Genomic DNA, 13,905 nt, shown 5'->3' on the forward strand with positions numbered 1-13,905 from the left:
AGGTTAAGAAGAGTTTCAGGTTAAGTATGGACCTCCGGAACAAATTAAGTACTTACCCCGAGGTACCACTGTATTGGCATACAGAATTTGTATTTCAACTCAGCCACGAAACTCATTGGATAACCTTGGGCCAGTCACCCATCTTGCAGACTGACTTGCCTTGCAGGGCTTTTGTGAGGATGAAACAACAGGGGGAGGGACTATTTCTACTAGAATTCCTTGGAGGAACAGTGGGACAAAACTGTATTTCAAAAAAAATATATGAAGGGATTAAGGATTTTGAAGAGGGGGGAGTAATCACTGGGTGGGTGACCTTGAGCCAGTTGCTATCTTTCAGCCTGGCCACTGCCCACCTCACAGGGTCACTGGGAAGATAAAATTGGAGAAAAGGAGGACTATATATCTATTACCAGTGCTTTTTTCTGGGGGTAAGCAAGGGTACGCATACCCCTAAACAATTTTGTGAATCTTTGTACTTTTGTCCATTTACTGTATTTATTTTCCCCGATTCGAACTATAAAATGGTGATTTCCTTTCACAAAATACAGCCCCCAGAATTATTTATGGGGAGCTATGAATGTTTAAAGGGACGCGGGTGGCGTTGTGGGTTAAACCACAGAGCCTAGGACTTGCCGATCAAAAGGTTGGCGGTTCGAATCCCCGTGATGGGGTGAGCTCCCGTTGTTTGGTCCCTGCTCCTGCCAACCTAGCAGTCTGAAAGCACGTCAAATGCAAGTAGATAAATAGGTACCGCTCCGGCGGGAAGGTAAACAGTGTTTCTGTGCGCTGCTCTGGTTCGCCAGAAGCGGCTTAGTCATGGTGGCCACATGACCCGGAAGCTGTACGCCGGCTCCCTCGGCCAATAAAGTGAGATGAGCGGTGCAACCCCAGAGTCAGCCACGACTGGACCTAACGGTCAGGGGTCCCTTTACCTTTTTATGAATGTTTAAAGTGGTATCATAGTGTGTTAATTGTGTGATCCGAACGCGGTCGGAATCTGACAACATCCAGCCGTATGCCTCCAACAAACCCCAAATCAAATGTAAATGTTATACAGTAGTGATGATGATGATGATGATGATGATAATGTAATCAATTAAACGAAACAAAAGTTCCATCTTTCAATCTCACCTTTGCATACAGTACTAGCAGCCAAACCAAACTTGTTGGTGTCAACACCGCCGATTTCGTGACTGTGGGTGTCCCTTTTCCCCCGCTCTTCGCTCCTCTGGCTTAATAACTTGGTTTCGACTACAGGAGGTGCAGAAACCGATAAAAACAAGATCAACAGTAAGGCATCTGAAGGAACAGGAGGACCACCTGGTAAGAACCAGTCAAAGGCAGCAGCAGAAAGGCTGGACAAAGTCAAAGGGATGCTCACATCTGACAGTCAAAGCAAATCAGCTAGAGACATTCTTTCCATTGTACCTGCGTAGAGCAGGGATGAGGGGAGAAATTCAGGCCAGTTTCGCAGTTCATTTGGGCTTCTGAAAACCATATGCAAACTGGGAAACCGCCAGGGGCAGAATCAGATGCAAAATGGCGGCTCAAGGGACCAGGCTAGGTGCGACTTGGCCACGTCAGGGGAGATGGTGGCTTTGGGGTTAGAATCAGACACAAAGCCACAGCTCAGGGGGAAATATGCTAGAGGAAATGTCAGACACAAATGGCAGCTCAGGACACGGGGCCAGTTTCCTCCTGCACCCGATGAACCGAACACGGCTGTGGCCAATAATATCGAAATACACATCTACATCTCGTACTGATGTCTGTCAGATTGATAAAAGCCTTCTCCTGAAAGTCAGCTGCAAGCAGCACACAAAGCCCGTTCAGCTCCTCTGTGACTCGACGCCGCTGACGCCTTCTGTGCTGGAGACAAGCCTGTCAAGGCAGAGAGACAAAGAAACCGAGAAGCAGAGACTTTATATTGTTATGAGTTTGAGGGCGCAAGGCGACTGTGATCTCCGGACTGAGCAAGTGTCAGAATTTAATAAATGTTTGGCGGTGTTAAAACTGGGAAACAGTGTATCAGACAGACATTTGGCCAGACCTGTTTGCATTGGGCTGTGTGCTAGACAATGCTAATCCTCTGGAATCAGCATGTGTTAAGGGCTAAGTAAGCCAGGGTGGCCTCCTGGGTGAGGTGCTAGCTTGGGGATGGGCCATAAAGAAGAACGCAAAGCATCAAAGAGAACTCTGTGAGAGATGGCAAAGGGGTGGAGCCCCTTTCACTTCACAGATAGAATCATGGAATTGCAGAGCTGGAAGGGACCCGAGGGTCATCTAGTCCAACCCCCTGCGATGCAGAAATCTCAACTAAAAGCATCCAGGATCTCTGCTTTAAAACCTCCAAGGATGGATAGTCTACAACCTCCAGAAGGAGACCACTGTCCAGCAGCTCTTACTGTTAGAGAATGGATGGCGGCTAACAGATTGAGGTTGAATCCTGACAAGACAGAAGTACTGTTTTGGGGGGACAGGAGGCGGGTGGATATGGAGGAGTCCCTGGTCCTGAATGGGGTAACTGTGCCCCTGAAGGACCAGGTGCGCAGCCTGGGAGTCATTCTGGACTCACAGCTGTCCATGGAGGCACAGGTCAAATCCGTGTCCAGGGCAGCTGTCTCCCAGCTCCATCTGGTACGCAGGATGAGACCCTATCTGCCCACAGACTGTCTTGCCAGAGTGGTGCATGCTCTGGTTATCTCTTGCTTGGACTATTGCAATGCGCTCTATGTGGGGCTACCTTTGAAGGTGACCTGGAAACTGCAACTAATCCAGAACGCGGCAGTTAGAATGGTGACTGAGAGCGGCCGCCGAGACCACATAACACTGGTCATGAAAGACCTACATTGGCTCCCAGTATGTTTCCAGGCACAATTCAAAGTGTTGGTGCTGACCCTGAAAGCCCTAAACGGCCTCGGCCCAGTATTCCTGAAGGAGCATCTCCACCCCCATCATTCAGCCCAGACACTGAGGTCCAGCACTGAGGGGCTTCTGGCGGGAAGTGAGGTTACAGGGAACCAGGCAGAGGGCCTTCTCGGTAGTGGCGCCCGCCCTGTGGAACACCCTCCCATCAGATGTCAAGGAAATAAACAACTATCTGACTTTTAGAAGACATCTGAAGGCAGCCCTGTTTAGGGAAGCTTTTAATGACTGATGTCTTAATGTATTTTTAATATTTTGTTGGGAGTTGCCCAGAGTGGCTGGGGAAACCCATGTAGATGGGCAGGGTAGAAATATGTTGTTGTTGTTGTTGTTGTTGTTGTTGTTGTCAGAAAGTTCTTGATGTTTAAGGTCACAATAATATTAGCCAGTTACCCTTCCTAACTCTGCCCCAGTTAACTCTCAGGCTTGTTCCCAGGATTTACATGCAGTCTTCCCTCTGGTCAGGGTTCACTTCCCAGTTTCAGATACTTTTCATATTTTCCGAGGTCTTTACCAGAAGGCTTCTCTGGTCTGGAACTCTCTGTTTCCTCACCTTTGCCAGAACACAGGTTCCCCAACTCTGTCATGTACCATACGTGTAAAATGTTCAAAGGTGAATAAATGCATGGAAATAAATGGTGGCCTTGGAACTAAAAGAAGGATGAATTAAGTGGGTATGCTGAATTTAAGATTTATACATAGCATGGCGTGGGGGCAGCTGGTGGGGTGAGAAAACACCGGGGGCGCCTTCTTGGCCCACCTAATCTTTGATGGCTAGTTCCATGACTAGACTTTGTTGCCACAATCTTAATTGTATCCCTGGTTTAAGGCAACTTTCTTTACAAAAGCAGAGCATAACTCAACTCTGCAAAATCTCTCTGCGACTTACCAGGATATGTTCTGGGCTTTGGGCTACAGCAATACCAGACCGGAGCTTTTTCAGTTTCCGAATGTTTTCTTGAGAGGGAGAAGAAAGAAATTGAGGATATAGATACGAGTACACACACACACACACACACACACACACACACACACACACACAACTTTATTTTCACCTCCCCACTGTTTGGGAAAGTTTTTAATGTCTGATGTCGTATTGTGTTTTAATTTGTTGGAAGCCACCCAACAAATTGGGTGGCTTCGTTTTGCAAGAGCTGCCTTGCCTTGCATACTTTTGAAGAAGACCAGCTATGGATTTGCGGATATGAAAAATTAAGACGAGTACGTACCGCCTAAGCTTACTGCTTCGCAATGGTTATCCTGTGGGTTGCATTTATATAGTTTGCCCAAGTCACCTGGCCCCAAGGAAGCAGCTACAATCCTTTTTTGGGGGAGAGAGAGAAAGAGAGAGAGAGAAAATCAAATCCGGTCTCTTAGCAAACAGAGAATAGAAGAAGAACAGTGGGGATAAGAATGGTCGGATCCAAACACATGGAGAATATACCTAGACTGCCATTTTGTGTGAAACTCTGTGAAAGCAGAGATCTGGAGAGTGACAATCCAGACACAAAAGTTTTTGAGCTTTTTTTTTGGCAGGGAGGTGGCCAAATTTGCTGAGCTTTTTTTTGTTTTTCAAAATCTCCAAAATAAACGAAAGTGTGGGGTCTCAGGAAAAGCAAGAGAGGCCTGATTTTGTCCAATTTTTTGGTTAGCCTAACTGATTCCATTTTGCTTCTGTAAAAAACTGCCTGCTTTAGAATTTAGGAGGGTGAGCCACAGATATGTGAAGACCAGATAACGTTGCTAGGCGATTTTCAGGAAAACCTCCCTCTGCCAGGCAGCTCTCCCCTTCAAGGTCTCCAGGCAGGGGGTCCTGTTTCAATCAGCGCAAGGAACCTCGAAAGGGGGAAAGGGGGGGAGGGGATGCCTATAAAGAGTATGAACAAAGGCTATTTGGCGTGGCTTCACCATCACACTGGTGAGTGTGGCTCGCCCGCTCGGTTTTACTCAGCTGAATAAACGAGTGATTATGGGAATCTCCTCTGTCTATATGACATTTATTGGCTTTTGGGTGACCAAGGCAGCTTGGGCCCGATTAGCTGACCCCAACAAAAAGAGAAAATTTGTACAAAATGCTCAGGAAATTCAGATTTAAAGAGTACACATGCTAGTTCATATACGGATGGGTAAAGGTAAAGGGACCCCTGACCATTAGGTCCAGTTGTGACTGACCCTGGGGTTGCGGCACTCATCTCGCTTTATTGGCCGAGGGAGCCGTGGCCAGCATGACTGAGCCGCTTCTGGCAAACCAGAGCAGCGCACGGAAACGCCGTTGACCTTCCCGCCGGAGCAGTACCTATTGATCTACTTGCACCTTGACGTGCTTTCAAACTGCTAGGTTGGCAGGAGCTGGGACTGAGCAACGGGAGCTCACCCCGTCGCGGGGAATCGAACCTCCAACCTTCTGATCGGCAAGCCCAAGAGGCTCTGTGGTTTAACCCACAGCGCCACCCGTGTCCCATATATATATATATATATATCCCCAAAGGGCTCGGCCCCCAGGAACTGGCACCCCTGACCATAGGCCATGCTGGCTGCTGAAAGCTGGCATCCAACAACATCTGGAGGGCCAAAGGCTCTCCAGCCCTGGAGCAGACCTAAGATGTCCCCCTGCAAAGTTGGACATGCAACCGCCCTACAGCCAGGGCTGGAGCTTTTGGTTACTCAGGGGGTAGAGTACTCCTGAATGCAGAAGCTCCATTAAATGATCGTCATCATTCTTCCCCTTGTCTGCCTAGTATGAAAAAGCATATTTTATAATATAAACCAAAATCTATTTCTCAGCGCAGTTCTCTGGCAGGATATGCTAGAGGAAACCACTAATCTATATTGCTCACTTTGGGCCAGAGCAAGCCTCTGTGCAGCTTTTAAGATTCTGTTCATGAATCTGAGAGACACCCCCATTCACTCATAATTATCTTAATTCAACAAGGAGCTACAATGGAACAGAAGAGCAAACACACTTTTTCTTGCAAACAAGAAGGACGCAGATTTGATCCCCGGAATCTCCAGTTAAAAATGTATCAGGGAGCGGGTGATGAGAAAAGAGCCTTGTCTGCCTGAGACCTTGGAAAGTTACTGCCGGTCAGAGCAGACAGCACTAGGGTAGAGGGACCGAAGAGCTGGCTCAGCGTACGTTCAAATGAAAGCTGCTAGTCCAGGGTTTTTGGGAGGACTCCTTTGAGTATGTAGTGCAGAGATGCTCTTGGGCAGAAATGGCCAGATGTTGCCAGACTCGAACCCCATCAGGCCCAGCTCAGCGAAGTCAGGGAGAGAAAGCAGAGAGTAATGGTTAGAGCACAGGATTAGGGCCTGAGGGTCCAGGGTTTGAATCTCCACTCTGCTATGAAGCTCTCTGAAGTGCTGAACTTGGATCAGCCATTGTCTGTCAGCCAAACCTACCTCGAAGGATGGACACATCTGTCAATTTCGGTGCCTCACTTAAACAACAATAATAACCCCACCTTAAATTCTGTTCCCCACATTTTTGCACCAGTTTGTAAGTTATTTTTGTACAAGAAGTCCTCATGACAATTCATCAATACTCTAGTGCACATATTTCCTAATTTCCATATTTTTATATGCCATACAGTATGTACATTTTTGCAATCAATTTCCCCACAGGGTAATTGCATCTTTATTTTTGCTAATATATCCATTTTTAGGTACTCTTTCCCCATATATGTGCATTTTTGTGCACAGTGTTTGTTGGAGAACCGCATCGTAAAATTGGGAGAAGCGTGAATTTGGAAGGCTTCCATTTTCGTGGATTGGTCCGAGCAATGGGAATTTGGTAATTTCTTATTCAAATGCAAACAAAATCACATTTCTCCCCCATCTGTCCTTCACAGTAGCCAATCACACAGCGGTTTTCAAACGAGACTGACCTTCTGCCGTTGGTTACCCAATTTACGTGTCTAATGTAATGAAAACAATCCTTTGTCTCAGTCCAAGCCACTGAGTCAGGGCTGTGCAGTGATTGATATGGCAATTTGGCACACACATGGATGCAATTTTGCACCTTTCTCTGGAAAATTCTTCCACTTGCAGGAAGTGGGGCAGTTTCCTTTCCCCCTCAAGCAGCCTCAAGACGTTTCCCCTTACCAGTTCCGTCGCCCATCTGAGTGTTGGAAAACCTGGTGTCCAAAGGAAGGGGAGACTTGTGGTGAGACCCACCTCCAGCTGGTATCAATGTTAAAGCTCTTCAGAGGATCTGGAGCTGAGAGAAAGACCATGAGTGACTGGCGGCTTGAAATGACAGCAGGTGGGAATTTGTTTAAACATTAGGAAGTACATTCTGATGATACAGCAATGGAACGGGCTGCCTCAGACGTCCGTGGGTTTTTAACAGAGGGTGATGGGTGGCCCTAGCCTGGCAGCAGGGGTTGGACTAAATGGCCTTTGGAGATCCCTTCCACCTTATTCTAGGAAGGAGAAAGAAGCCGCAAGTTGGGCAGGTGTTATGTATTAAGCTTCGATCCTAGAACAATAGGCAAGTAGGATCCTAGAATGGTCTTTTCCTGCCGGCCAATCAGTTGTTGCAATCAGGTTCCAGGAGGGAAGGAGAATCAGCCAATCAGACGGGACTCATTGTGTATATAATGTACAGTGGTACCTCGGGTTACATACGCTTCAGGTTACAGGCGCTTCAGGTTACAGACTCCGCTAACGCAGAAATAGTGCTTCAGGTTAAGAACTTTGCTTCAGGATGAGAACAGAAATTGTGCTCCGGCGGCACAGCGGCAGCAGGGGGCCCCATTAGCTAAAGTGGTGCTTCAGGTTAAGAACCGTTTCAGGTTAAGAATGGACCTCCGGAACAAATTACAGTAAGTACTTAACCCGAGGTACCACTGTATATAAAAAGCCTGAGGTTTGGGGGGCAATTCAATCACTGTTTTACAAGCTGCAATAAAGAGCATGAAATCACTACAGGACTCCGAGTATATTTCAGTAGGAAAACCACTGATACAGCAGTGGTTCAGATGTAACTCCAAACCTTGGTTTAGTGTTACACAATGCCCGCTCTCAGGCTAAAATTATATGCCCTGGTAAGGTTGCCGAAACAAACATTTTTTTTGCAGGTGCTGAAAGAAATGCAGTAAAGGCATCTTTCTAACATCAATGGGCTGGGAGTTCCAAAAGTAAGTGCTGCTACTTTAAACAACAGGTTCACTGCAAGTGTGGGATGGAATTGCTATTTTTATTGATATGACTAAGCTCCCCACCCCCCTGAGAGCACATTTTTCTAGATGGGGAAGTCTCATCTTGAAGAAGTCTTGTAGAGCACCGTGGTTTTTGTGGCAAAGCAGCTCAGATCCAAACTAGACATGACGCTAAATGTCTCTCAGCATTTAACATGCAGCGAGCGGGCGGCGGGGGGGGGAGGAGGTATTTTCTTTGCCTTTCCTTAGCTGGAAATTTGCAAATGCTCATAATAATTCCTGAGGGTGAATCTTTTACAGCTAAGTCCAATTTGCCCAAAACCTTTAATGCATGGATCAGATTGGTACATAGGCATTGTGCATTAACAACATGAACTTCGTTGGACCGGTCATGTTGTGCGGATGCCTGATGATCGTCTTCCAAAGCAACTACTTTATTCTGAACTTAAAAATGGAAAGCGTAATGCTGGTGGTCAACAAAAGACGTTTAAAGACTCTCTCAAAAGAATGTAATATAAACACCAACAACTGGGAAACACTGGCCTGCGAGCGCTCCAGTTGGAGAACAGCCTTTACCAAAGGTGTCATGGGCTTTGAAGACACTCGAACTCAGGATGAAAGGGAGAAACGCGCTAAGAGGAAGGCACGCTTGGCAAACCCTCACCGTGATCAACTCTCTCCCAGAAACCAATGTCCCCACTGTGGAAGGACATGTGGATCCAGAATTGGCCTCCACAGTCACTTAGGGACTCATTGTTAAAACCGTGTTTATGGAAAGCAATCTTACTCAGCTACGAAGGATCGCCAAAGAAAAAGACATAAGAGGTATAGAGCAGAGCAGTTTCCATGGAAAAGTAACTTTTCACAGCTTAAAGCCGCTTAAAACTACTTGCAATGTAAATGTGGTGGGCTTGTGATAAGGTGGCCGCATTCTGAGCAGATGTGTTCAAAGAAATTGGAGATAACCAGACAAAGTCTAGTCAGAGACCCAGACTTTACTTTCTAGGGAGACAATCTGAACCTGCATCTTAAGCATCTTTTTGGCCGGCTTTATTAGGAGCCAGACTGGTAATACTAGAAATTCTTAGATGGTGCAACATTGACGACTCAGCATAAAAATAGTCTGGCCATTAGCGCTGACGGAAAAATTAACCATTAAACTAAAAATAGCAATGGAAATGAAACAAAAAGACACATTTCCAGTGGATTGGTGTCCTTTTATTATGCACAGTGCAAAAGAGGAGAATGTGGGACCTTCTCCACATTATATAAAAAAATATTGGTTGCTATGACTGTATGCCACACAAATAGACTATGACAATTTAAGAGATGCGAGCTTCGGCGTAGTCTGACCTCACGTCTTCAGAAAGGGTGGGAGGGTGGTGTGGTGCTGTTTTGTAATGTAAAATAATAATAATTATTATTTTAAAAAAACTTACAATCACAAAAATAAGGTGGGTCCTAAAATATACATCTCAAGTGCCAAAAGGAGTTAGGGTTTTCTTAGGTGAAAATTTGCAAAGGCTCATTATAATTCCCAAGTGTGCATCTTTTGCATTGGGATCCGGTTAGTGGTTAGTGGGAAGCATAATGCTGGTGGTCAACAAAAGAGGTTTAAAGACTCTCTCAAGGCAAATCTAAAAAAATGCAGTATAAACACTGAAAATTGGGAAACACTGGCCTGCGAGTGCTCTAGCTGGAGAACAGCCTTTACCAAAGGTGTCATGGGCTTTGAAGATGCTTGAACTCAGGACGCAAGGGAGAAATGTGCTAAGAGGAAGGCACACTTGGCAAATCCACACCGTGATCAACTCCCACCCAGAAACCAATGTCCCCACAGCGGAAGGACGTGTGGATCCAGAATTGGCCTCTGCAGTCACTTACGGACTCACTTTTAAAACCCTGCTTTGGCAGACCATCTTACTCAGCTACGAGCGATCGCCAAATAAGAAGTGGTTTTGAGTGTTCCAGCAACACACAAGCGTGGATCCCCCATGAGTCTAGAAATTACATGCCCTCTCACCGCCTCACTGACTGGCAGGGCCACCCGCAGCGTTTGATGGATCTTCCAGATGACCTGTGCGTTGAGTATTCATTCTGACTTATTTGTGGGGAGGCTAGAAGAGACATTACGTCAGCCCAGGCTCTCCATAGCATTTCCCCTCCACTTCCCTTTTTCACAAAAAGAATGTTCAGTCTTTTGGCAAAGCGCAATACCTCCTCATCAAGGATGACGGTGCAGCCCGAATTTGCGGGTGTGTGACTGAATCCCACCCGAAGTGCCTTGAAGTCTCTCGAAGTGCCCTGTGACAGGGGACAATTCCCAGCCCTACCTGCAGACACCAAGGATCGAACCTTCTCCATGCAAAACTCAGCCACTGAGCTACAGGTCTCCTCCTATGAAATAGAAGCCTGTCTTGGTGCTCAGTGCAACATGTATTAACTAATTAACACAGTCTGTAGTCCGCTGGCAGTAGGAGTACAATATAGGCATGACTTTAAGTTAACACCTTACGTTAAAAACCTGACAGTACCAAATTATCGAAGGTTATTCACCAAAGCCAGACTAAACATCTTTCCTTCTGCAGTGTTGGATGGCAGGTTGAGAGGAGTTCCCCACCAGGACAGACTTTGCTCGTGTGCTCAAGACATCAATTCTATAAAACATATTTTGCTGCACTGTATGAAATATGAGCAAACCAGGGCTGAACTGATATTACCCTTGCTGGTACCTTTCCCAGGAAAATCAGAGACTCACTATGTCAGGTTCCTATTGGAAAACCGGACAAACGCTAGAACATTAGCAGTGGCAAAGTTTTTATCGGTGGTTGCAAGAACCAATGATCCCTATCTTTAAGTCTGAACAAAATGCTTGTTTAACCTGGAGGTAGGCTGTCTGAATTGTGCATTGCTTTGTAACGATTTGTTGGGTCTCTGGACCGTAATAAAGATTGATTGATTGAATTAACAACTTTTGGGAAACTTGAGGCTTCCTGAGCTATTTTATCAACATGGCGACTTGGAGAATTGAGTTGCTGCTGCTGTTATTAATTTGATTTATTGACCTGCTCTTCACCCCAAGGTCCCAAGGAAGACACAGACAATTTAAAATGAGACATTAAAAACAGTTTAAAACAAATGGCTATCTCAGGAATACAGCTGGTCCCAAGAATGTACATCTCAGTTGTCAAAGATCAGGGTAAGGAGATGCATCTTCATATTCCATGAAAACTTAACAACACAGCTCTGTGGGGAGGGAGTCCCACAGCTTAGGGGCTGCTACAGAAAATGCTTCTCTCTGGGGCTGCCACCATCCCTAGCTTCTGAGGGTCCACCTTTTATATCTGCGGAAGTCTGTAGGGGCCGATATTTGGGGCCTAAGTCTTTTAGCACATACAGTGTTGCAAAAGCTGCCTTATACTAGGTTTCTCCGTGACTTGCCTCATTACTGAATGAATTCTTTTGAAGTTTGTAAATGATTGCAAACCACTTTGAAAGAAGCTCTTGTGCTTTGAAAGCACGATAGGATGCAGTTTGGATTGGGGGAGGGGAACATAACCCAAAATCATATCCCAGAGAGTCTGGGGAAGAGACACGACTTTGCTCTTTGCAAGCAGAGTTCAAAGCCCAGCATCTACAGGTAGGGCTGCGAGAGACCCCAGTCTGAAACCCAATCAACAATATTGGGCTCGATGGACCGAAGTTCTGACAATGGAATAAGGCAGCTTCCTATGTTCCTATTTAAATCTGCCCTTAATTCAGAGTAGTAAGGGCTGAAATCTTGCTTTATCTCAGTGTAACTGCTTTTCATAGAATCATAGAATCATAGAGTTGGAAGAGACCACAAGGGCCATCGAGTCCAACCCCCTGCCAAGCAGGAAACACCATCAGAGCACTCCTGACATATGGTTGTCAAGCCTCTGCTTAAAGACCTCCAAAGAAGGAGACTCCACCACACTCCTTGGCAGCAAATTCCACTGTCAAACAGCTCTTACTGTCAGGAAGTTCTTCCTAATGTTTAGGTGGAATCTTCTTTCTTGTAGTTTGGATCCATTGCTCCATGTCCGCTTCTCTGGAGCAGCAGAAAACAACCTTTCTCCCTCCTCTATGTGACATCCTGGGTCCAATCTTCAGCAGCTCCAGGTAGCGCTGGAAAAGTCCCCTTGTCTAAAACCCCCAAGAGCCACTGCCATTCAGTACTGAACTGGACCATAGGCATTACTGAACTAAGATGGACTTCAGTATATGCATAGCAGCTTCCTATGTCATGCAAAAAGGATGCGGCGAGGCGGAGAGAAAAATATTGCCACCAGCGCAACTTTTTTTTCAAAAAAGAAAGAAAGAGATCTTTCTGTTAATTGTGCAGAAGAGATGATTCACTTACCCAGAAGCAGGAGGAGGAACTGAAGAGTGGTCATGGTTGAGATGCTCCTGGGTGGACAGCGCAAAAGCTTCTGAGATAAAACTCACAAGAAGCAGCTGCTTGTGGCGTGAAAGAGGGGAGGCCTTTTCCAGAACTGCCGCCTCTGTCACTGATGAGACACAACTCGAGACAAGCCCATTGTGGGTTTCCTCACATGAGTTTCAAGATGTGGTTGAGCCTCTGAGGCTTCAGGCGAAGCCGAAGCGCTGTTTGCATCAAAGGCTATCTTCACGGACCACCTTTCCTCCACCTGCTCTCTTTCAAGCCCACTCAAAGGGGTTTCAGTTTTGCACCTGTGTGGGGGCCGCACGTCTTTTGTCTTCTGGCATTTTGACAAGCAACATCTTCTGGGCTACATTTGCTGCTTAGTTCAGTGACGGGAAAGGTGGTTGTAGATAGAACAGGCCCCAGACTCTGCTCACCTGCCATAATTTTCTTTGGGTGCTCTGACACTTTCCAGGCCAAAAACAGCACCACCTGAAGGACAGATTTTATCTAGGGGCTGCCACACTTGCTCACACCCCACCCAGAGCAAGGGGGGCCCCGATCTTTGGTTCACTGGATGTTGCTGGGCTACAACTCACCTCATCCCTGACTACAGACCAAGTTGGCTGATGGAAGCTTTCCCTGCAGATGGTCCCAGGTTCAAATCCCGGTTATCTTTGCTTACAAGGATCTTGAGGAGAGAGTTCCGGGAATGACCGTTCTCTTTCTAGGATCCTGGAAAGCCACTGCCAGTCAGTGCTGACAACACTAGGCTACTAGGCAGACCAATATTAATTTGGGCACATTTTTTAATAGATAAGAAGCTGCTTTCCCCCTGCCAGAATATGAGAACCCACAACAGGGTCATCTCATGCAGCCAAATGCTGAAAGATTCAGGAGAGACCAAAGGAGGAATTTCTTAACGTAGCACATTCTTAAACGATGGCATTTGCTACAGCATTATTTTTATTTGTTCATTACATTTCTATCACACTTATCCTTCACAGAGCTCATGGTAGAACACACATGTATCCTCCTTCCCTTTCTGCTTCATCTTCACAGCAACCCTGTGGGGTAGGCTAGGCTGGGAAGGTAGCAACTGGCTCAAGGGCATCCAAAAGTCTTACACCATCAGCCACCAACTCAGGTGGTTTAAAAGGAGCTTAGACCTGAGGTCCCCAATGCAGGGCCCATGGGTACCACAACACCCTCAAGTAGGGGTCTCTCTCTCTCTCTCTCTCTCTCTCTCTCTCTCTCTCTCTCTCTCTGCAGTAGGGACCAATAAGCTCACCTTGATGCTGAAAATGCAACAACAACAATAACAATCTTTATTGCGGTCCTCCAGAGACCCAACAAATCGTTCCAAACCAATGCACAATTCAGACCGCCTACCTCCAGTTTAAACAAGCA

At 46.3% G+C, this 13,905-nt stretch overlaps 1 protein-coding gene across 1 annotated transcript in view; it reads right to left on the reverse strand.

Moving 5' to 3' along the window:
• Positions 1–7,160, reverse strand: part of ITGAE (integrin subunit alpha E) — a gene marked incomplete at its 5' end in the record, with an annotated part of 46,674 nt that extends 39,514 nt beyond the window's left edge. Inside the window, 5 exons of the mRNA XM_083715372.1 lie at positions 1,132–1,251; positions 1,764–1,881; positions 3,815–3,882; positions 4,155–4,246; positions 7,030–7,160. Of these exons, the coding sequence (XP_083571498.1) occupies positions 1,132–1,251; positions 1,764–1,881; positions 3,815–3,882; positions 4,155–4,246; positions 7,030–7,160 (529 nt within the window). The remainder of the gene's footprint in view (positions 1–1,131; positions 1,252–1,763; positions 1,882–3,814; positions 3,883–4,154; positions 4,247–7,029) is intronic.
• Between the last annotated feature and the right edge of the window lie 6,745 nt (positions 7,161–13,905).

This window comes from Podarcis gaigeae (genome assembly GCF_964106915.1).
Source record: "Podarcis gaigeae genome assembly, chromosome: 15".
Taxonomy (NCBI): domain Eukaryota; kingdom Metazoa; phylum Chordata; class Lepidosauria; order Squamata; family Lacertidae; genus Podarcis; species Podarcis gaigeae.